At 44.4% G+C, this 24,941-nt stretch overlaps 1 protein-coding gene across 1 annotated transcript; it reads right to left on the bottom strand.

The window, feature by feature from the left end:
• Window positions 1–1,554: 1,554 nt before the first annotated feature.
• On the bottom strand, window positions 1,555–23,012 carry serpinh2 (serine (or cysteine) peptidase inhibitor, clade H, member 2). The gene is given in 5 exon segments (XM_045722581.1): window positions 1,555–2,283; window positions 2,285–2,374; window positions 16,094–16,164; window positions 21,693–22,022; window positions 22,025–23,012. Coding segments are annotated over 5 exon segments (1,071 nt in total). The 5' UTR covers window positions 22,377–23,012; the 3' UTR covers window positions 1,555–2,055.
• Window positions 23,013–24,941: the final 1,929 nt, after the last annotated feature.

Here is a 24,941-nt window from a genome sequence, read left to right as displayed (position 1 = left end):
TATTTCCATTTTGGTCACAAACATTGCAGGCCCTCCAGAAGTAATAATGCCGTCTGGATGTCTGTGCGACCAGCAAAGCACTAAGGCATCCATTGGAATCAGCAGAAAACGAGAGGCTAAAACGTTTTAATAAAACATACCTACACAGGGACACATTCTGTTTTAAGATTAATGGCAAGGAGAGAGTCCTTTTTTTTCCATTCGTTCGTTCTATTTCTCAATAATTCATTTTTGTCGAGATGAAAAGAAGGACATATTTCCCTTTGCTTGTTTTGGAGCCTTCGGGACGGGAAGTTTGTTTGGTAAGTGTAGCTGCCATAGAGGGCCATGGAGGCTAAGGGTCCTTCTAGGCCCTCATCATCAGTTTGCAATTTGTCTAGACTCAAAGCTCAATATCTTGATGTGTGTTTTAGCCCCTAAATCTAGTTTCATAGACCTCTGAAGCTCCAGACTAGCCAATCTATTTTAGTGTGAGGATGATTAATTAGATTTTTTTTAAAGCAGCACTCTGTCTATATCACTGCTGCCTGCTGTCAACAGTTGTTGTTGTCTCAACTCAATTGGCAACAATTGTCTATGTGCCCTCAATTAACTGCTTTATCAGTGCTAAATGCAGGTGTGGGGATTGAGAAATGCAACGCAAAATTGAAAAATAACTGATTTATTGACATGGAAAATAAGGAGCTGTCTCGCTGAAACGTTGGGGGGAAAAAAGGCTAACAATGTGCAGTGCAGCAATGTTTCATGCTATAAAAAAAATAGAAAAACTGCCCACTCAATCGCATGCAACATAGCCATGTCTTAGCAGTTGATAGTTTTCCTTCACACACACCCTGCACTATTGTGATACATCTAAAAGAAATACGAATTCATATAACACTGACGTTGACATCAATAGCCCATAATAAAATGAGCTACATTAAAGTTAACTGGTTGGTTGCCAGAGATTGGTTACAACTTTTTGACACAATGCTAAATCCCTGGCCTCCATTGGTCCCGATGGAATTAAAAGATTAAAAGGTTCCTGGTCCCACTGTGTTGTTGACAGCAGTTCTGGCTCATTAGAGACATTAACATTAAGCCAGGCCCATCAATAACCACTTGGCTGAGTGATCACTCTTCTCAGGACACACAAGCACACACACACACACACACACACACACACAGGAGCACACAATCATATCTATCACACACTGACACAGAACAATCGTTCCTCCAGTAGATGCCCAGGGGACCAGGGGAGGGGGTGCCTCTAGCCAGCTTATCTGGCCCACAGAGAGCACCCTTCATCTGCTCGCCACGCCACCTGGTCTGCCTACACCCGCCTGTCTCCTGGAATGACTCAGGGTGTTTCAGTGTCTCCGTCTGTGATTGTTAGAGTCCTGTTGTTGTTGTTAAAGTCTGTCAACTGGTGCCGGAACGGTTTGTCAGAATGTCAGCTTGTTTGTCAGTTTGTTACTGTGGACTCTCTCGCCAGTGACAAGAGAGGACCAGTGTGTGTGTGTGTGTGTGTGTGTGTCTGTCTGTCTGTCTGTCTGTCTGTCTGTCTGTCTGTCTGTCTGTCTGTCTGTCTGTCTGTCTGTCTGTCTGTCTGCCTGCCTGCCTGCCTGTGTGTGTACCAGTCCCTCTAACTTAGTATTTTCAGTATTTCTGTCCATTACTTTCATTCATGTGTGCCGTAAGAGGGGGTGTTATTCGTCAGTGTAAAGACGTGACAGCCAGCTAGTCGCAGCCTGATAATGTGTCACAGTGAGTGGCAGAGCCAGTCTCAATGGGCAAGTCAGTCAGCCTACAAAACACAATGTCGCACTGTCTGATAGTTGGCTGGGTTTTGTGAATGTGTGTCAGTGAGAGAGCCGAGAGGGAGAGACAGAGAGAGAGAGAGAGAGAGAGAGAGAGAGAGAAAAAGAGTGTGAGAGAGAGCGAGAGAGAAAGAGTTAGTCCAGTCCCAATTGTCAGTCCCAATTGCAACAGCATGTGTGTCTGTGAGTGCAGAGAGAGAGAGATTCTGAGTCTGAGGGGCCAATGATTGTCATGTAGTCTCCGGAGGTTCCACTACAGCTCATCATGCAGGGCGGGCCCCCAAGCCTGGTCCAGGGCCCCCATCAGTAGCAGGGCCCCTGTAGTGTTGTCCCTCACCAGGACCATGAAGCAGTGGTAGGCGTAGAACAGCTTGGGCTTCTCCACCTTCTCGTCCCCCAACTCGGTCGCTCCCTCCCCAGCCTCAGAGCCCAGCTCCAGGGAGGCCCAGTGAAGGACAGCCCCTAGATGGAGCCCTTTCCACTTTCTATGGCCCTAGGCCACCGGAGGCCCCAGAGAAATCAGCGGCCTTCTGGTCCCAGGCTTCGGTCAGGCCCAGTGTAGACAGCTGTTTCTGTGTTCAACATAAACCAGAGAGAAAGACAATCAGTACTTTGGACATGGACTGACACAAAACTCAATTAAATTCCCCAACTACAACCTCCTAACTCTCCTCTAGAACATGTCCCGCGTCAGGAGACACCATCTCAGGGCGTCTGCTTCCCTCGCCGCTTAATTATGCAAGCAAAGTCCAAACAATGTCGAGTGGAAGCAGATTTAAAAATGTCATGATGCAATGACATACGGCGAGTGAGGAAAATAAACACTGCCATCTTCCAAACTCGCAAATCGTCAAAACAAATATAAACAAAACAAACAAAATGTACAGTCTATCAAAACCAAAATATTTTTCCCCAAATTCAATCAAACGCTGACAGATGACCTTGTTGCGACGTGCCGGTACAAACGCGATGTCTGGAGCTGCCGTGTGTGTGTGTAACGTAGAGGCGGGCAGCGAAGTGTCCCATGAATAATGTACGAAGGATGGTTCTATGACTCGTGACCTCACCATGCATCCACCTCCTTTGTTGTGCCTTTCATACGAATTCCAACAGGAAGATGCAGCATCGTCACGGTGACAGCTAGTTTTTACTTCCACACGCAGAACAGAGGACCACTCACACGCCATATGACAGGCTACCACAGAGGGTAGCAGGGGGAGGGAGGTAGGTAGAGGGGAGGGGAGGCAGAGGTGCGTAGGGGGGAGGGCGAGAGCGAGGACGGAGAAGTGAGTGAGGATGCTGTTTTCGTGCATTCTGGGTAGCCTGCTGTGTACATGACCACCTTTGTTGAAAATGATTCGCTATCTAATCTTTTCCCATCTGACAGTTCACCATACGAATCACAGACCATTTGATATTATTCACATAAAGCAAAACATTTATACCAGACTTTTAGCAGTTAGGTTTTGAAAGTGATTTTCATGCTTCCGTGTTACAGACCACGAGACTCAATAGAAAGGAGACTGTTCTACAGGAAGTAGACGTAGCAGTAAGAGAGGGCTAGTTAATTAATAGGACAGGGACCATGTCAGTTTGTGTCACCTGCTTTAACGTGGACAACTAGATCCACTGCTTCCATTTAACACGATGCGTGTCCCTGTTCTGTTCCCCCCGTCCTGGGCTCTCACGGCCTGTCCACACGCACACACACACACAGACAGACGCACACACACCTCCCAATCTGTCTGCTTGAGTTCATGGTCAACATGCCCTTGAGACGGACAGTGAGAGAGTCCCTGTTTTTCGTGCACACCACCCCCTGCTCTCTAATGCACTTCTATTGTCCTCATCTATTATTCGTCCCTTCTTCTCCTCTCTTCCGCCCTCCACCACTTCATCACTGTCTCTCGCCACTGCTCTGCCACCTCTGTGGCATCCACATCCCTCATCCGCATCCCTCATCTGCCCCTCCTGCCTCTATTTTGTCCTGCTCTGTCTTGCTCCCTCCGTTTGTCACTCACTCTTTTTCCCTTTCTCAGGTCATCCTTCTCTTTTTGGACGTTCGCTCCCTTGTTTACATCACTCTCTCTCCCTCTCTTTCGCCATCGGCAATCATTCCAAGGTTTTCTGGTGCCTTATCTTCCAGTTAACAGAAATAGACTTAAAACTAGTGAATAACCACACTTCTAGGAAGACAAATGTTCTACACACCACGGCTAACAACCTGAAGAAAGGGAGAATTCTCCTAGCCTTATCCCAGATCTGTCTGTACTGTCTTGCCTACTCCTATGGTTATTGTCACCCATTGGCAATACAGATTTAGGATCAGGTTACCTCTCCTCCTCCTCCTTAACTAACTGCATGTAAAGTTCTCTCTTTTAAGAGGAGGATGTCAGTTAGACCCTGTTGGCCTGACCTTAAGCAGCCTGTTTCCACGGCAGCAGCTAACATGGGCACCGTGTCTCACCACTGTGGTACTGACACCAGAAATTACAGTCACACAGTGACATTAGCAGGCAACATCCATATAAATAGACCACCACTTTCTCTTGTCTTTTGATCTCTCTCTCCCTCCCTCCCTCATCAACTGCTCCCTCCATCCAATGGAGCCAAAGCTCATTCTGGTGGAAGACAAAAGCTCAGAGGGTCTCTGTCTGTTGTAAATGTTTAAAATGTAAGCGTGGCTGTCGCACCGTGGTACGACGGTACGGGTGACACTGGTTCCCTAGGGCCAGGGCAGGGCTCCAGCAGGCATGCTATGGGGAGATGTAGGGCACTACAGCAGAAATGTGGCCTTCTGGGAGCTCTGTTGAACTATATCTATGAGATGTCTCCACAGCCATTGTTTTCTGGTGTGTGCGTGCGCGCACGTGTGTGTGTGTGTGTGTGTGTGTGTGTGTGTGTGTGTGTGTGTGTGTGTGTGTGTGTGTGTGTGTGTGTGTGTGTGTGCGCATAGCATTGTCCATTGAGATCTGCTTTCGCCAAGCTATTAGAAGACAATTTATGCTAAAGGCATTGTCAGTACCCGTTCACTATGCAGGATGGGCTCCCCCCGACTCCGTTCCCTCCTTATCCCAGAGCTCTAACTTCGCCTTCAGCGCTGTCTGGGTCTTGGAAGCGTGGCAACTCTCTTGTGTGGTGTCCTCGGTATCCAAATGAATTAGTCGGACGATTGAGGAGAGTAAGTGGCTGCTGGATGAGCCTTTGGATGACAGAGTTGAGAGGCGAGGAGTGGGGCGAGTCAGGCCTGGGAGGGCGAGGAAATGAGGGGAGTTGGATGCAGCTGTAAAGGGCCATAGTCTTTTCTCTGCTGGTATTTAAAGAGATGGAGAGGGATAGAGAGGGCTCGATGGGCCCCATGTGATAGAGTGACAGATGAAGAGAGGACGAGGCACGATAGAGAGAGAGATAAGGGGGTTAAGGAGGAGACAGGGAGCGGAGGGATGGTTGTTCTAACAGCCACTCATCTCTTGTCTGACTCTGCTTGCACAGCATCAGTTGCTATGGGACTAACCTGATTTAACAAAGGGTAAATAAATAAACATACACTCAGCTCATGCTTTCATTTCCCCCTTTCTCCCATTTCCCCCTTTCCCCCCCCTCTCTATCCTTCACTCCTCTGGCATATTCTACCTCTCCTTTATGTCTTTCTCCCTCTGTTCGCTTCTCTTTCTTCAGCCAACCTTGCTTTATAATTCATCGGAGGGATGCACAATCTCCCATCATGCTTAACAGCATTAACAACAATCTAATTAAAAATAGAAAACAAAAAGGGTTGCATAATGCATGGACGAGAGCGGTGCAACACACACACACGCGCGTGTCCTGCGTTTTAGACGTCTGTAGTGGAGGAGCACGTGGGAATACAAACATTATAGAACACGTGTGTGTGTGTGTGTGTCATTGTCAGGAGTGGCTCAGCCCACAGAGAAACATGTTTAATTCAACCCTATAAAGAAAGTCAAAGCTCACCTCAGGACACCCTCTTGAGAGTCTCAAAGCTCCTCTCACTCTTAATCAGCAGCCAGCGTCTCCCTCCCTCCCTCCGCCACTGATGTCTTATTTACATGGCCCTCTACCTCTCCTCACTCCTCTCCTCCGCTCTGTCGATACCTTCTCTTATTCATCCGTCCCTCTCATCCCTCCATACCTGGCCTCCATCCCCTCGTTCATTTCCATTGCCCTCTATACCTCTCCACTACCTCCCCTCTCCTACACTCCTCTGTCGATACCTTCTTTAATTCATCAGGAGAGGGGTGGTAGCGTTGGGGGGAAATATATGATAAAAAATAAGGGATTTTAGAAATTATGCTAACAATTATTTTGATAGAAACCCCAATCTATCTGCAGTATTAAAGCTGATATACACCTTCAAATAAAAATAAAACGATTTAAAACTAAATTCATCCCTCTCTCTCATCCCTCCACCACCTTGTTCGTTTACATGGCCCTCTACGTCTCCTCTACCTCTCCTCCGCTCTCTCAATACCTTCTGGGTAAATCCATTTCAATCACTTTTGAATTTAACAAAACTTTCCATACATGTTTTCATCACTGGACATATAAATGGTTGCGTTTTGAAAGCTTACAGTGTGGTCAAACAATTTTCTTATTTCTTGAGAAAAAGTTTTAAAATATATATTTGTTTAAACTTTAACGTCAATTATCGCAAAACGAGTAAACTCAGATTTATTTATATAGTCACATATGTTGTAGATTAGGCCCTATTTGACATCCTGTGAGGTTTTAGTGTGGCGCAGCCATCAGCTGAGACACAACATGCTCTTGAATACACTGTCGGTGTCATTAAATTCATAGGAAAAAAAACACAATTTAGCTGGTATACCAGTGACATTTCAATTGAATTCAAATTATAACTTCAAATTACTTCCACAAAGATGACTGCCTGTCCACCCACCTTCGAATATCAGCTGCAATGGTCATGTCTATTCTATTATCTATATTTCTATGATTTCAACAGGTTTCCTATGGAGGATTGACAGTAATAATTTAAAACAACAGATATTCCCATTCAAGTCAACATTCTCTGATGTGTAGACCTCCAACCATCTTTGTAGTACCATTTGAAAGTTGAAAATGACATTTTATTTAAATGTTAGTACACGTATCAGCCTAAACATGACACCCACCCTGTATTTACGACCATGTTGTGTCTCAAACCGATGGCGGGCACAACACAAAAACGTTTGATGATGTAAAATAGGGTGTAAGCTACAACATACAGTACCAGTCAAAAGTGTGGACAAATCTACTCATTCAAGGGTTTTACTTTTTCTAAATTGCACACTCTTGGCATTCTCTCAACTAGCTTCACCTGGAATGCTTTTCCAATAGTCTTGTAGGAGTTTCCACATATGCTGAGCACTTGTTGGATAGTTTTCCTTCACTCTGCGGTGAATTGGGTTGAGGTTGGGTGATTGTGGATACCAGGTCATCTGATGCAGCACTTCATCACTCTCCTTCTTGGTAAAATAGCCCTTACACAGCCTGGAGGTGTGTTGGGTCATTGTCCTGTTGAAAAACAAATGATAGTCCCACTAAGCACAAACCAGATGGGATGGCGTATCGCTGCAGAATGCTGTGGTAGCCATGCTGGTTAAGTGTGCCTTGATTTCTAAATAAATCACAGACAGTGTCACCAGCAAAGCACTCCCACACCATCACACCTCCTCCTCCATGCTTCACGGTGGGAACCACACACGCAGAGATCATCAGTTCACCTACTCTGCATCTCACAAAGACAAATTTGGACTCATCAGTCCAAAGGACAGATTTCCACCGGTCTAATGTCCATTGCTCGTGTTTCTTGGCCTAAGCAAGTCTCTTCTTCTTATTGGTGTGTCCTTTAGTAGTGGTTTCTTTGCAGCAATTCGACCATGAAGGTCTGATTCATGCAGTCATCTCTGAACAGTTGATGTTGAGATGTGTCTGTTACTTGAACTCTGTGAAGCATTTATTTGGGCTGCAATCTGAGGTGCAGTGAACTCTAATGAAATTGTCCTCTGCAGCAGAGGTAACTCTGGGTCTTCCTTTGCTGTGGCGGTCCTCATGAGAGCCAGTTTCATCATAGCGCTTGATGGTTTTTGAGACATAACTCAAAGAAAGTTTCAAAGTTATTGATATTGTCCGGATTGACTGACCTTCATGTCTTAAAGTAATGATGGACTGTCGTTTCTGTTTGCTTATTTAAGCTGTTCTTGCCATAATATGGACTTTTACCAAATAGGGCTATCTTCTGTATACCACCCTTAACTTGTCACAAAACAACTGATTGGCTCAAACGCATTAAGAAGGGAAGAGATTCCACAATTTAACTTTGAACAAGGCACACCTGTTAACTGAAATACATTCCAGGTGACTACCTCATGAAGCTGGTTGAGAGAATGCCATGAGTGTGCAAAGCTGTCATCAAGGCAAAGGGTGGCTACTGTGAAGAATCTCAAATCAAAAATATATTTAGATTTGTTTAACACTCTTTTGGTTTTCATAGTTTTGATGTCTTCACTATTATTCTACAATGTAGAAAGTCGTAAAAATAAAGAAAAACCCTCGAATGAGTAAGTGTGTCCAAACTTTTGATTGGTAGTTTACGCGTTTTTAGATAATTGGAGTATAAGGTAAAATAATGCATATTCTTTATTACAAAACTTTTTTTTTTCAGAAATTATATAGTTTGACAACCCTGTTTGTAAGTTTTTAAATGATTTAAATCTCAACCTTTTATCTTTTCCAGTGACAAGGATATAGATGTCTCATGGTATGATGGAGTATGCAAAATGGGTCAACTTTAAGCACCTTTATCTCTTGAATGCTTTGGCATTCAGGCCCAAAAATATCACTTTCTGAGCTCTCCTACAAATACGTATGGAAGGCTTCGTTCATATTAAAAGGGGTTCTGTCAAAAAGTGATTGAATTCAAATGAATTTACCCTTCTCTTATTCATCCCTCCATCTCTCAACCCTCAATCCCCTCTGTTCCACCAGGCCAACATTACAGCGTTTAAGCGGCTCATGAAAAACCATGGACTTTTATTGAGGCATTTGAGGTGGTAACAGCAGAAATGAAATCCACCTAATTCATTAATGTGGATTAATGCTTAGCCTATGATAAAAAGGTACAGGGAGCTCTCCTCATGGTCGTGATCCTGTACACAGCGAACTGTGGCTCTGTAAATGGTGACCTCATTAGACATGACTGAGCTCTCCTATGTCTCCTGCTTACTCATACGTCTTCACTGGGGAACTGGAAACCAGACCGGTACTCTGGCGTGTGTGTTTATTTGTGTGCGCACGCCAACGACCTCCAACCTCGTTAATGAGGGCCAGGGTCTCTGTCTCTCTCTCTCCGCCGTGCCATGGCTCCTCCATCCCAGCCTGCCCTTCACCAGAGAAGAGAGCGAACGAGTGAACCGAAGGTTATTTTTAGTAGCTTCTGCGTTCCACCTTGTCCCCCAGCGCTCGACCCAGCGCCCCCTCCCTCCACTCCATCCTTCCCTCCCTCCTCTACCTCCTACACCCTCGCCTGCTGAATGTCACTCCTATTTAGGTCAGCAGGACCACTGAACGATGCCACATTAGTACACATGTAATGTGATGGGAGCCGCGACCGGGACAGAACTAGGAGGACTCAAGAGTCTTAACAGAGATCAAGAGTAAAGGATGACTACACAGGCTGGGGATGGGATGATGGGCCAGAAAGAATCATAAATGAGTCAGGAGAAGAGTTGTGTGTGTGTATTTGTGTATTTGTGTCTCCGTGCGTGTGTAAGGCGCAATAGGGTTGAATGCTCAGTCACTGCCAGAATCCCCTCGCGTGCCAAGCGTCTAGGTTCTCCTCCAATAACGATGTACAGAGAACGCTAGAACATCGGGCTTACGCTACGAGTCTAATGACAGAACGGCAGCGAGTGAATCAGCTCTCGGAGTCTGAGAAGAAAACTTTTGTCGGTTCCAGATGTTCTGCCTCTCCTTTCTCTCCTCTCTCATCCCCCTTTCTGTATTCGGAGCTGTCCTGAGTTCTGACAGGCAGAGAGGTAAACAGTATAAACGTGGTGTAATGAGCAATATTTGCTCAGCCCAATTGAAGGAGTAGTGAGCTTGAGCGAGAAACACAGAGAGAGAGAGAGAGAGAGAGAGAGACAGAGTGATAGAGGGAGAGACTCTTAGAGCGTTCACAGTCAGTCCACTGACACCCCTATCAGATTACAGCAAAATAACACTAGTTGAACAGAGCTATGTTCAGTCATGAGGCATCAAACTCAAAGGAACTGAATAATATTAAGAAATGGTATAGATGGAAGGAAGGTAGTGTGGAAATCTACCAAAAAACTATGAGGCAACAACAAATGCAATCCCTTCTAGACAATTTCCTGGACAAAATATTCCACTGTAATATTGAGGGTGTAAACTTAGCAGTAGAAAACCTAAACAATATATTTGACCCCTCAGCTTCCCTATAAAATCTAAAAATGTCAAGCAGACAACCTAAGAAAATTAACAACAATGACAAATGGTTTGATGAAGAATGCAAAAACCTAAGAAAGAAATTGAGAAACCTATCCAACCAAAAACATAAAGACCCAGAAAACCTGAGCCTACGCCTTCACTATGGTGAATCACTAAAAAATATAGAAATACACTACGGAAAAAGAAGGAACAGCATGTCAGAAATCAGCTCAATGTAATTGAAGAATCCATAGAATCTAACCACTTCTGGGAAAATTGGAAAACATTAAACAAAACAACAACACAAAGAATTATCTATCCAAAATGGAGATGTATGGATAAACCACTTCTCCAATATTTTTGGCTCTATAACAAAGAACAAATAGCAAAAAAATATACATGATTAAATACAAATCTTAGAATCAACTATAAAAGACTACCAGAACTCACTGGATTCTCCAATTAAATTGAATGAACTATAGGACAAAATACAAACCCTCAGTCCAACCCAAAATGGCCTGTGCAGTTGATGGTATTCGAAATGAAATTATAAAATATATAGACCACAAATTCCAAATGGCTATACTTAAACTCTTTAAAATCATCCTCAGCTCTGGTATATTCCCCAATATTTGGAACCAAGGACTGATCGCCCCAATCCACAAATGTGGAGACAAATTTGACCCCAATAACTACCGTGGGATATGTGTCAACAGCAACCTTGGGAAAATTCTCTGCATTGTTATTAACAGCAGACTCGTACATTTCCTCAGTGAAAACAATGTACTGAGCAAATGTCAAATTGGCTTTTTACCAAAATACCATACGACAGACCACGTATTCACCCTGCACACACTAATTGACAAACAAACCGACCAAAACAAAGGCAAAGTCTTCTCATGCTTTGTTGAGGGTCTTCTATACAAATTGATGGAAAGTGGTGTTGTGGGAAAAACATACGACGTTATAAAATCCATGTACACAAACAACAAGTGTGCAGTTAAAATAGGTAAAAAACACACACACATTTCTTCCCGCAGGCCTGTAGGGTGAGACAGGGATGCCGCTTAAGCCCCACCCTCTTCAACATATATATCAACGAACTGGTGAGGGCACTAGAACAGTCTGCAGCACCCGGCCTCACCCTACTAGAATCTGAAGTCAAATGTCTACTGTTCGCTGATGATCTGGTCCTTCTGTCCACAACCAAGGAGGGCCTAAAGCAGAACCTAGATCTTCTGCACAGATTCTGTCAGACCTGGGCCCTGACAGTAAATCTCAGTAAGACAAAAATAATGGTGTACCAAAAAAGGTCCAGTTGCCAGGACCACAAATAAAAATTCCATCTAGAGCACACAAAAAACTATACATACCTTAGCCTAAACATCAGTGCCACAGGTAACTTCCAAAAAGCTGTGAACGAGCTGAGAGACAAGTCAAGAAGGGCCTGCTATGCCATCAAAAGGAACATAAATTTCGACATACCAACTAGGATCTGTCAAAAAATACTTGAATCAGTTATAGAACCCATTGCCCTTTATGGTTGTGAGGTCTGGGGTCCGCTCACCAACCAAGAATTCACAAAATGGGACAAACACCAACTTGAGACTCTGCATGCAGAATTCTGCAAAAACACCAAATAATGCATGCAGAGCAGAATTAGGCAGATACCCACTAATTATCAAAATCCAGAAAAGAGCCGTTAAATTCTATAACCACCTAAAAGGAAACGATTCCCAAACCTTCCATAACAAAGCCATCACCTACAGAGAAATAAACCTGGAGAAGAGCCCGCTAAGCAAGCTGGTCCTGGGGCTCTGTTCACAAACACAAACACACCCCACAGAGCCCCAGGACAGCAACAAATTTAGACCCAACCAAAGCATGAGAAAAACATATATATAATGACTTAACACATTGGAAAGAATTTACAAAAAAAACAGAGCAAAGTAGAATGCTATTTGGCCCTAAACAGAGAGTACACAGTGGCAGAATACCTGACCACTGTGACTGACCCAAAACTAAGGAAATCTTTGACTATGTACAGACTCAGTGAGCATATCCTTGCTATTGAGAAAGGCAGCCAAAGGCAGACCTGGCTCTCAAGAGAAGACAGGCTATGTACACACTGCCCACAAAATGAGGTGGAAACTGAGCTGCACTTCCTAACCTCCTGCCAAATGTATGACCATATTAGAGACACATATTTACCTCAGATTACACAGACCCACAAAGAATTTGAGATAAAAAATCTTATTTTGATAAACTCCCATATCTATGAGGTGAAATACCACAGTGTGCAATCACAGCAGCAATATTTGTGACCTGTTGCCACAAGAAAAGGGCAACCATTGAACAAACCCCATTGTAAATACAAACCATATTTATGTTTATTTATTTAAACTTTTGTACTTTAACTATTTACACATAATATGACAGTTGAAATGTCTTTATTCTTTTGGAACATTTGTGAGTGTAGTGTTTACTGTTAATTTTTATTGTTTATTTCACTTTTGTTTATTATCTACTTCACTTGCTTTGGCAATGCTAACATATGTTCCCCATGCCAATAAAGCCCTTAAATGGAAGTTGAAGAGAGACAGAATGAGAGAGAGAGAGAGAGAGAGAGAGAGAGAAAAAAAGAGTGTGAGAGAGAGCGAGAGAGAGAGAAAGAGAGAGCGAGAGATAGAGAAAGAAAGAGAGTAGAGCGAGAGAGACAGAGTGTGAGAGAGCGAGAGAGAGAGAAAGAAAGAGAGTGAGAGAGAGCGCACTGAGAGTACGAGGGAAAAAAGACAAGGGATCAACTCTAATATCCGCGGGCTAGGCAATATACTGTAGGCAATATGTAGTGTATTTGCTTAGCATGAACTCCTAGCCCCTAAGCAAAAAGTACTTGAGTGTGTAGCCTTCTCTGTTGCTTTCCTATCCAAGTAGCCATGGTCCCAGAGGGCTGTTCTAGTCTTTAGTCTAGGTCAGCCTCCCAAATGGCACCCTACTACCTATATAGAGCACTACTTTTGACAAGAGGGCCCTGGTCAAAAGTAGTGCACTGCCCTATAAAGAGAATAGGGAGTCATTTGGGATGCAGCCTCGGACAGCCTCCTCTCCTGAGCCTGTCTGTCAGAGAGCCTGTCCTCTCCACATTAATGTCAAAAGCTTGTTCCTCCCAGCAGAGCTGAGCAGAGGTACATGGCAGCCCCAGTCTGTGGACATCTGATGCTGGTTAGGGGTGTGTGTGTGTGTGTGTGTGTATGTGTGTAAAGCTCCTCCATCACGTATACTCTACACCTCTACACTGCAGACGACATGATAGGATCCACTTCTCAGTCCACTCCAGGGGAAATGGTTTTCTCTGTATCTGTTATGTCGAACTAACCTCCCTCTCAATTCAATTCAATTCAAAGGGCTTTTTTCGTCATGTAGTGTATGTGGACGCCTGCTCATCGAACATCTCATTCCAAAATCACGGACATTAATATGGAGTTGGTCCACCCTTTGCTGCTATAACAGCCTCCACTCTTCTGGGAAGGCTTTCCACTAGATGTTGGAACATAGCTGAGGGGACTTGCTTCCATTCAGCCACAAGAGCATTAATGAGGTTGGGCACTGATGTTAGGCGATTAGGCCTGGTTCACAGTTGGCGTTCCAATTCATCCCAAAGGTGTTCGATGGGGTTGATGTCAGGTCTCTGTGCAGGCCAGTCAAGTTCTTCCACACCGATCTCAACAAACCATTTCTGTACGGACATGGCTTTGTGCACGCGGGCATTGTCATGCTGAAACAGGAAAGGGCTTTCCCCAAACTGTTCCCACAAAGAAGCAAGCACAGAATCGTCGAGAATGTCATTGTATCCTGTAACTTCCGATCAACATTTATTTTCCTGACGTTGCGTCCAGAGGCAGTTTGGAACTCGGTAGTGAGAGTTGCAACCGAGGACAGACAATTTTTACGGTTACGCGCTTCAGCACTCGTCGGTCCCGTTCTGTGAGCTTGTGTGGCCTACCACTTTCTGGCTAAGCCGTTGTTGCTCCTAGGCGTTTCCACTTCACAATAACAGCACTTACAGGTGACCTGGGTAGCTCAAGCAGGGCAGAAATTTGACGAACTGACTTGTTTTAAAGACGAAGGTGCCACGTTGAAAGTCACTGAGCTATTCAGTAAGGCTATTCTACTGCCAATGTTTGTCTATGGAGATTGCATGGCTGTGTGCTTGATTTTATACACCTGTCAGCAAAGGGTGTGGCTGAAGTAGCCAAATCCACTAATTTGAAGGGGTGTCCACATACTTTTGTATATATACTGTATGTTTACATTGCCAAAGCAAGTGAAATAGATAATAAACAAAAGTGAAATAAACAAAATGAACAGTAAACATTGCACTCACAAAAGGAATAGAGACATTTAAAATGTCATGTTATGGCTATATACAGTGTACTAATGATGGGAAAATAAATAAACATAAATATGGGCTGTATTTACAATGGTTTCCACCTCATTTTGTGGGCAGTGTGCCCATAGCCTGTCTTCTTTGAGAACAGGTCTGCCTACAGCGTCCTCTCTCAATAGCAAGGCTATGCTCACTGAGTCTGTACATACAGTAGTCAAAGTTTTCCTTCATTTTGGGTCAGTCACAGTGGTCAGGTGTACAGTACTCTCCACTGTGTACAGTACTCTCTGTTTAGGGCCAAATAGCGTCTCTCTCTCTCTCGGTCTTAGACCCCCCCACAACATGCTGATTACCCAACTTACAAGACGTCTGTTCACACTTCACACCAACTCTTTTTTTTCTCTCTCTTTTTTTCTCTCTGACCTGTTGAGTTGAAGTTCAATACTTCTAATTTCAAAGTGGAGAACAGTAAACATGCCTGCTAACCTCCGTCCATCTCTCTCTCCCCCTCTCCCTCTTTACAGACCCAGCTTTGACGAAAACACCCAATCAACAGACCCTCTCAAGCTCCCTAAGATCCCTGTTGGCCCGGGAAGCAGCCCTCCCAGGAGGCCCTCCATGTAGAGCCCTGTGTGGCCCTGTTCCAGCGTCTCCGCCCTTGCTACGGGCCTTGGGGCCTGGCCAGGTCCCTTCTCTTTCACTTCCCCCGTGGCTTCCCCAGCTCCCCCATCAGCAGCCCAGACACAGTCTCCGTCCTATCCCACATAGCCCTGGAGGACCCCTCCGCTCTCACCCTGGCCGTGGATTCGAGGCCCTACTGACGGGCGTGGTGGCCCGATGTTGTGTACACAACTGGAGTCCCAGAACCGAGGGAAGGTATGGGAGGGAGTGTCCTTTGACCCCTGCTTTGCCAGAGTGTGTACGGTGCTGGAGAAGGGGTTGTACGAGAATTGGTTGTGAGCAAGTTTTGGAGCTTTTTTTTTATTTAGTCCATTCAGGAAAGGGAATTGACATTCAGTTAATGAGATGAAAATTCGACATGAACTGAATTTCACACCTTGAAAATGTTTAAATGGAATGGAGCCCAACCCTGGTTGTGAGCTTGTATGTATTGATGAGTGGATAATGGTCCCGGAGGGGATGGCTGCCATTTTACGGGCTCCTAACCAATTGTGCTATTTTGTGTTTTTTTTTCGCATTGTTTGTAACTAATATTTATTTTATTGTGTTCTAATGGTTTTTTTGTTGCTTTAGTTTACTTTGTAAATATTTTCTTCACTCTTATTTTCTTAAAACTGCATTGTTAGTTGAGGGCTTGTAATTAAGCATTTCATGGTAAAGTCTACACCTGTTGTATTCGGCGCATGTGACAAATCACATTTGATTTGATTTGAGTAAGTAGTGTGGACGACTCTCCTACGTGGTGCATCATAGATACCTTGGTGTATTTGGTCCCCAGGAGGCTGCGTATGTCTGCCGTCTCGTCATTGAAGTCTTTCTCCCATAGTCCTGCACAGAGACACAGAGAGGAGAATGCTTTCAGTGGAACTGACAACGTTTTAACTACGTTGTAGCTGTGAAACTAACAGACAATCATAATATCAGTCAAAAAGATACAATTCCCAGTTCATGCTATAAAAACCAACTTCATAAGAGGTTTTAAAAATAGGTTCTCAGCATTCAGCATTCCATGACGTACAGTAAGGCATTGCTGGCAGAATAGATGGATGCAGTTCAATGCATGATTAATATAATTCACCAAAACATTTCCTGGTAGTCTAAAAAATATTGCTATCAGGTTGTAAATCACAGCTGGTCTGGTACATTGTTTGCTGCCTCCATTAGGGAAGCACTGTTTCAGTTTCAATGACACAATATCTGGACAAAAACGGACTAATGTAACTAAGGCTGGGAATGTCAATACAATCAAACTAGCAAGGACAATGATCACAAGTCAGTCATAACGTGGCTAATAGGCTAGCATATCTATGTATGTAGCAAGCTAAAAATATTGACTAAATATGATCAGTGTTAGTAAACGTTGGCAAAATAAAGTGATAGTTGGTCACGAACGCTCTAGATAACATGTGAACAGCCTAACAAGCTCTGCTACGGCGAGTAAAATGGTCAGAGTGAGGTTCTCTCTCATTTGTGTCTAGAAGTAGCTAGCTAGCAAGCTAGCCAACTTTAGCCAGTTAGCTTGGGTGCTTGGTTGGGACAAGCATGCATTGGCAGGCAAGCTGCAGGAGGACGAGTAGGCTACTATTTCCCATCGTTCATCAGTGCAGTTTTGACGGCCAACTATCTGAAAAGGTTTGAGAGGGTTTATCTAATGTTCTCTAGTTAGATTTTACTCTGGCTAGAGTTAGTTGTTGATCTTGTTGTTCATGTGCATAACTAAGGGAGAGTGAGTCTACCTTTTCATGATCAACTGTGAAGTTCCCAAATGTAAGAGGACTCCCGTGGTATTGACATATTTGCAAAAATCCATTCAGGTGTATTTTGTGGCTTTTGGCGAATGTGTTCTAATGATCTGAAGTTGCGATGTTGCTACTGCCTGTAAACACAGTCCAGTTCAAAGTGAATGATGGCTGGCCCGTGTGGCAAATGGCTTATTTGAATAAAGTCCTACTGAAGCTACGACTGGCTATGGTGCACTGGTCTGCGTAGTCTCCGGTCCTGGATGAGACAGATGTTTTTATTCGGTTTTATTTACTGCAGTGTCTATTAATTGTCCAAACAGACGGCCGCTTTCCTATAGACCAAACCCTACACACAATGTGCTATAAAGCTTTGACACATACTGTAGTCCATTGAAAACCCCCTATGATCTCCTCAACAGAGCTATTTCATTGGCTCACATCCCAGGGCCAATCAAGGTCCGTTATGAGGTCACTTACAGGTCTCCTCAATTCCCCATTCACTCACTCCATTTAGCTCACCTCGCCTTCTCACACACATACATACGCACACATACGCACACACTTCAGCTTACCTCACCTTCTCACACACTGTCACGCCCTGACCATGGAGAGCCCTTGGTTCTCTATGGTGTAGTAGGTCAGGGTGTGACTAGGGGGTGATCTAGTATGTTTATTTCTATGTTGGTGCTAATATGGTTCCCAATTAGAGGCAGCTGTTTATAGTTGCCTCTGATTGGGCATCATATTTAGGTAGTTATTTCCCCACCTGTGTTTTGTGGGATTTTGATTGATTGTTAGTGTGTTTGGGCACTACGTCCTCACGGTCTTTGTAAGTTTTGTTATTTTGTTTTGTTAGTTTCACTTAAATAAATATGTGGAACTATACTCACGCTGCGCCTTGGTCCGCTCATTTCCAAGAACGTGACACACACACACACACTTCAGCTCACCTCACCTCCTCACTCCTGTCAATTAAGAAGGACTGACCAGAACTAAAACTGCACTACCACAGTAATAAACAATTTTTTCACACTATATATTACATTACAAAACCCTCCGGCTCCGTTCCATAGAGGGAGTTATTTGATACAGGGGAGTTCTGTGGGAGAAACTAAAATAGGTAATGATGAAAGAATCCGGCCAGTCATACAGCAGAACGGCATGCCAATCAAGACTTGCAAATACAAGTTTTGAGTTTCTGTAATTTTGGAGGAGGAAATCTGATCACGGTGGAGTTCCAAAACAAATTGCAGTGTGGATCACCTAGGGTGGCACAAGTCTATGGAATGACAGTTATATGGTATTATGGGTGAATTTCCCAATGAGTGTACTGTGTGTGTTATCTATCAAACCACACATTTGGCTGGCAGTCAAGGGAGGACACAGATTTGGGTGGATCTGTGAGTCTGTGTCTAGACAACTAGTCCTCCTCTGAGCTTAGAGAATGATCCTATAGCAACACACACACAGACGCAGACACACACACACACACACAGAGTCTGCAGAGAAGGGCCTTTATTACCAGCCATTACCAGCCATTCATATCAATGGACATAACAATGAGACAATTGTGCAGCTATGAAAACCAGTCCCCTCTGATTCATACCCAAAACATCCGAGGGAAACTGAGAATCAATGAAATCAATGAAGCCGGCAACTTTCCCCCTCCTCCCTCCCTCCCTCATCAGCTCAGCTCTGTGATTACTAGTCGTTTTGGTATTCTATTCCGGAAGCTATTATTAGAGGTTAAATGTGCATTCTTTTGTTGTTGGCTGTGTGCTTTTTCTCTCTCTTCCTTTTATTGCGTTATATGTGTATGTGTGTATTTTGGCTGCTGTATCGAGATCCTATTTTTTCTTTCTTTTCCTCTCTCTTCAGTTTGTTTTTTTAACGGCAGGAACAAAGGCTGAATTAATTACCAAGTGTGGACTGGAACTCCCAAGGTAGGGCTTTGTACATCCCTCCACCATGTCGGTCAATCTCTTCTCTCTCTTTTCCTCGCAGCAGGCTGTCGCTCTTTCTCTTTCTTTACTTTTCTCACTCCCTCCATTCCTTGTGTTCCCTCTTCTGTTCCTCTTTACTCCCCCTATCCCACCCACCGTCTCTCTTTACAATACTCTTGCTCTTTACTGCTCTCTGTATTCTCTTTGCTTTTCCTCCCATACTAGTTGCCCCACTCCCTCCCACCATCCTTTCCCCATCTCTTTCTCTCCCTCTTTGAGTTTTCTTCTGTACAGAACAGAGATGGAGGGCTGCTGGAGTGCTTTTAATTCTGCCTTTCAATAATTAACGGAAAGGAAACAAATGGAAACAAACAGAAACAAGGGAGATACAAGCAGATGAATGGTGCCACCCCAACATATTACTTCTGTATCAATAACAGAGGAAATGTTTTGGAGGCCATTGCAATACCAGACATTGAGAATAGCCCCGGGCCAGAAAATTACAGACAAATAAATGAATTACAAAAAAACTTAACAACGGCCAGTAGAAGAATATTGACTACTTTTTCAATTATAAATTAAAACTAAGAATCCAATTTGCATAATCTTCATTTGTTGTGCTAATACATTATTTGGATTGTCAATCTGTAGATGCTCTACAGACTATAAGTAAAATTTCAACTATCTACTAACCCTAGCCCTAACCCAAACCTTAACCCTTATCCTAACCCTAAACTTAACCCTTATCCTAACCCTAAACTTAACCCTTACCCTAGCCCTAACCTAACCCTTATTCTAAACCTAACCTTAACCATAACCTTAGGAAGCAGTTGCTTATCAACAGATAGTTTGTTGATAGTGTGACCACACATTACATTTTACAATAGATTACAACAAAGGTCACACTTTGTTTGGATAGTCCGGATTTTCCATCTGTAGACACTCTACTTGTTGTAATCTATTGTAAAATGTAATGTGTGTATTTAATCCCCCAAATTAATGAACTAATCAACACGGGCTAATCAGAAAGAAACTATTTTCGTAATGAAGTCAAAACATCAAACAAAGTAAATTAATTATATTGCGTCAGTCGTGAATGTATTTTCTATCTATAAGGCATTTTTCTCTTAGACAACCCCCCCCCCCCCAGGGTGGCAAGTAGCCTATCGGTTAAGAGCGTTGGACCAGGAACCGAAATTCGAGTTAACGCCAAACAACAACTCCTACCCGGGAGACAATGACATCGTCGAGGGGTTGGGACAAATGCGGAAGACAAGTTTCCGTTGAATACATTCAGTTGTGCAATTGACTAGATTTCCCCTTTCCTTTCCCTTCCTCACCTGAGAAAGATAATAACTTAAGAGAGAAGGAGGAGGAGGAAGAGATAGGGTGAGTGAAACAGATTGAGGAAGCACATACAAAGATGAAGAGAAAGACAGGGCGATAACGAGGAAGATGGGGAGGAAAGGGAAGTGAGAGGTAGCAGTGCTGAGTGTGAAGCCTAGGCGTTGAGATCTAGCCGGTGCGTCACTGCATAATCTGAGCAAGCTCTGAGCACAGATGTTAGGCCTAACGCTGGGGGACTGACAGAGGGGGAGAGAGAGATCGGGAGAGAGAGAGATATCCACTTTTAGAAAAAAAGGGTTATTCGGCTGTGCCCATTTACATTTTTGTCATTTAGCAGATGCTCTTATTCAGAGCAACTTACAGTAGTGAATGCATACATTTCATACATTTTTTTCTCCGTTCTGGTCCCCCGTGGGAATCGAACCCACAACCCTGGCGTTGCAAACACCATGCTCTACCAACTGAGCCACACGGGACCGCCAGGTCCAGGTAGAACCCTTTAGGCTTCCATATACAATCCTCTGTGGATTGGAACCAGAAAGGGCTCTTCAAATGGTTATCTGACGGGGACAGCCGAAAAAACCTTTTAGGTTCTAAATAGCAGAGAGAGAGAGAGAGAGAGAGAAAAAAAGAGTGAGCGAGAGAGAGAAGAGAAGAGAAGAGAAGAGAAGAGAAGAGAAGAGAAGAGAAGAGAAGAGAAGAGAAGAGAAGAGAAGAGAAGAGAAGAGAAGAGAAGAGAAGAGAAGAGAGCCTGGACACTTGTTACTCAATTATTTAAGATGACACATCCCCCCCCCCACAGGAAGATAAATAAGCTCTCAGTGACAGACCACAGAATCATCCTTTATGCTGCGTCCACCAGCTGGGCTCTCACACACACACACACACACACACACACACACACACACACACACACACACACACACACACACACACACACACACACACACACACACACACACACACACACACACACACACACACAAGCATGCATGCTCACACACACAGACACACACTGACAGGTCGGCATGCTGGCAGGCGCACACATACATAACTTATAATCATCAATTATAATCAAAGGTTATCATGGCCCACCAACCACATGGATTAACCAATCTAAGGACCTCCAACCGGTTGGCTAGTGTACCTATATAAATCAGAGTTGGGAAAACACAGTGTGATTCTAAATGGTGATACACGCAAACCTAATTAAATCCCAATTCATCTGCATTTCTTATTAATTAACCACTATCACCATGGTTACTACATTATAATACACGATACCACACTATAATCCATATTATTGTTTCTCCTCACCTTTAAAGTGCTAGAATCAGGCCTCCAGTGTTGGTCTGGATCTCACCCTCCAGCAGTGTCCCCTCCACCCCACCCATGCTCCCATTGGCCCAGGCATGAAGCTGCGTCTGAGGGTCCTTCTGGCCCAGGGCCGGGTGCTTCAGCCTATAGCGGCCCTGGTTCTCCTTCAAGAAGGCCTCACTGACCTGGTCACCTTGTTTGGTCGTGAACACAGCAGATAAGCTCTGCAGAAGGAAACTGGTCCCATTGGCCCCGTAGAGGGACCTTAGATCCCCGGCTAAGGCTAGCAATGTCCCCTGGTCCTTGGATGGTTCTGGGGTCTTGAGCAGGTCCTGAGCTGCTTAGCTGTGGAGCCCCCGGCCCCTCCATCCATAGCCCCCAGCGAGGTGGCCAGGAGCAGGAGGGAGAAGAAAGTGTTCAGGGGGGTGGATTTGGAGCCTGAGGAGTGCAGGGCCTGGTAGAGACGCAGGGCCCAGGTGGAGGTGGGGTCTCCCCCAGGGGGAGGAGGGGGGCTGCTGGGGGAAGTGGGGTTCTCTTCCTGTGGTGGACCAGAGGAAGTGGAGACCCCTAGCACCAGCAGGGCCCAAACAGAGATGAGGAGAGAAAGGGACAGTGTACGCAGCATGGCAGACCTGGGAGGAGAGGGAATACAGAAGTGGATTAGCTGATAGTATTGTAGGCTGTTCATCATTTTATACTGCAACACGCAGGTCACTGAACCTCATTACAACAACATTTAGGCTACAACAATGAAAAAAAGCGAACAACATTGCTTCATATAGTCTAGTTGCTTTTTTAAAAAATCGAAATTCATTGGAATTTCCACTCGAGTTTTAATCAAACCCCTATGAAAATGCAGTCCTGCCGGTAAAAAGACGAGTGGCTCTGAGACGAGAATATGATGTAACATCAAATTGCAACATGCATATTGTTATTATTATCGAAGAAAAATTGCTAACAACATTTAATTTAAACCTGTTAAACAAAAACCTATTAATTTGCCTTCTTCTGAACATCTTGGTGAATAGAAAGCGCTGCTTTCTTTCAACACAAAACCAGTTCATTATCAGCCTACGGAGCGGATAACACAATGACGCCAACTTCTGTTTGTCTATGCTGATGTGAATTGAAGGGCAAAAGTGAAAAGTTCTTTGTTAGATTTTTTTTCTCTCCGTAAATTAATTAAAGTGTCTTTCTTTCTCTCCTCCACCGCTTCCCTCGGGCTTGTTCAACGAGGGAAATGGAGCTTATTTCTGTTGGCTCAGACGTGGCAAAGGAAGTTCTGGAAGTCTGTCTATTCGCCTGTCTATTAAATCGTTTGTTTCGACCCCAGACCACACACTCAAGTCCAGGCGCTTTCTCTCTTTCCAGAAATGTCTAACATTCCACCGTGGCAATGGCACTGAAGTCTGTCGCATGCAAACAATCAACACTTGTTTCAAGGTGTTTGGGGAAGTTATGCCTGCAGCCTAAAATATAGCCTATGTATGAATAGATACTGAGATAGTGTGTTTTATGCATGTTCGACCATCTGAATTATTTTGAATCGTATAGGCTGCCACAGTAAACTATAGCATACTGTAAATACAGTCCATTGACCATCTAGAAATCGCACTGGGACTCCGAACGCAGCTGGGTCTGCAGTACCAGTCCCAGTCGTGCGGGGTCGCTGACAGCCTCTGTGCCATCTAATTTGTTGCCCCACCAGTCCCGGTCCACATCTGCCCGCCCGAGAAGCCTCAAAGCAACGTTTTATTGTGCTGCTCTATCTCGACCTCCCAAACGTAGTCTTACTTCTATCTGTATTTTTTTATCGTTTTTATTCCCACCACTGCCCTCCATTTCCATGCTCTTCCCACTGTGAAACGTCCGACAATAAGGAAACAAGTCGCGTACATAGATTTGTCGCCTTCGACATAGGAAGCAAATTGATAAATGGATGTACAAATAAATGGTGTCAAGTCGATAGATGTAGAGATAGTCTAAGAAGAATAAAACCGTTTGAAGGGGTCTGGAGATGGAGGATGATAGTGATAACAACAGAGCTGCCTGCCTGTCGGCCATCAGTGCAGAGCAATCAGCCTGGCCATGACAGCCTGTAGAACCCAGGCGATTATTTACCTCTGGCTAATCAATACTGCACTCCCCGAGATAGCCATCAGCGGCACAATCTCTGTACCATACTCACAACCTGGAGATCACAAACACACACGTGCATGCTGGGGCAATGCGCATACTGCACTGACATGCGAGACACACACACACACACACACAGATCCGACCACAGGCACATTTTGTTACTTGAAGATAAACTGCCGTTGTTATTTATAGATACATCATGTTCTCACTCGACTAGGATGTTTAACTGTCATACTTACATGCAGCCACACATACACACATATCACAACATATCATCCACATGTACTGTGTACAATCCTGCCTCATGACATGTATAAGACACACACACATCCTAATGATGTTGAGTCCACCCTGACAGGTGGGAGATGGTTGGTGTGTGTGTGTGTGTGTGTGTGTGTGAAGCCTTAGCCATGAGGGTGGGATGAGTGTAACAGGAGAGGCCAGACAAACAGACACACACTCACACACACCCACACAGACACACACACACACACACACACACACACACACACACACACACACACACACACACACAGCTCTCCGACTGGATTACAGGCAATGATGCTCGTAATGAGGGGCAATGCACATTTAAGCATCATGTGATTCATAAAGGGTCAGGCAGCGCCGCGGTTAAACGAGTCCCCAGGGAAACACAGATGGAAACCTGAGAGTGCTCACTCAGTCAGCGGGAACTAAAGATCAGACAATCAGCCTCCTTCAGGGCCCCGTAGGGGTTTGCACTTTGACCAGCAGTGTACCCTCACCCCCCCCCCATCCACTCCGCCCTATAGAATTCTGTCAATGTGTATGCGACAAGCCCCTTACCCCCTACACCCTAAACCCTCTACCCTAAACCCTCTACCCTTCACCTTATACACTCCTGTCAATGTGTCTGTCTACTGCTCTGCCTCCAGCCCTGTTCTTCCCCTCACCAGATGTCTGGTGAGATACAGAGCTCACTCTTCACATTATCCATTTGGAAGGCTGTTAGGTATACTGTTCTTGGCTGTAACTGGGGGTACATGGAGCTGTAGCTGAGGGCCACAACAGTAGAATGTAAATCTACACTTTAGAACAATGACTATTACTTTCGCTCTCTCCCTCTCTCATTCTACAG

The sequence above is a fragment of the Salmo salar genome, chromosome ssa07, assembly GCF_905237065.1.
Source record: "Salmo salar chromosome ssa07, Ssal_v3.1, whole genome shotgun sequence".
Taxonomy (NCBI): Eukaryota; Metazoa; Chordata; class Actinopteri; order Salmoniformes; family Salmonidae; genus Salmo; species Salmo salar.
This window is presented reverse-complemented; position numbering and strand designations above follow the sequence as displayed.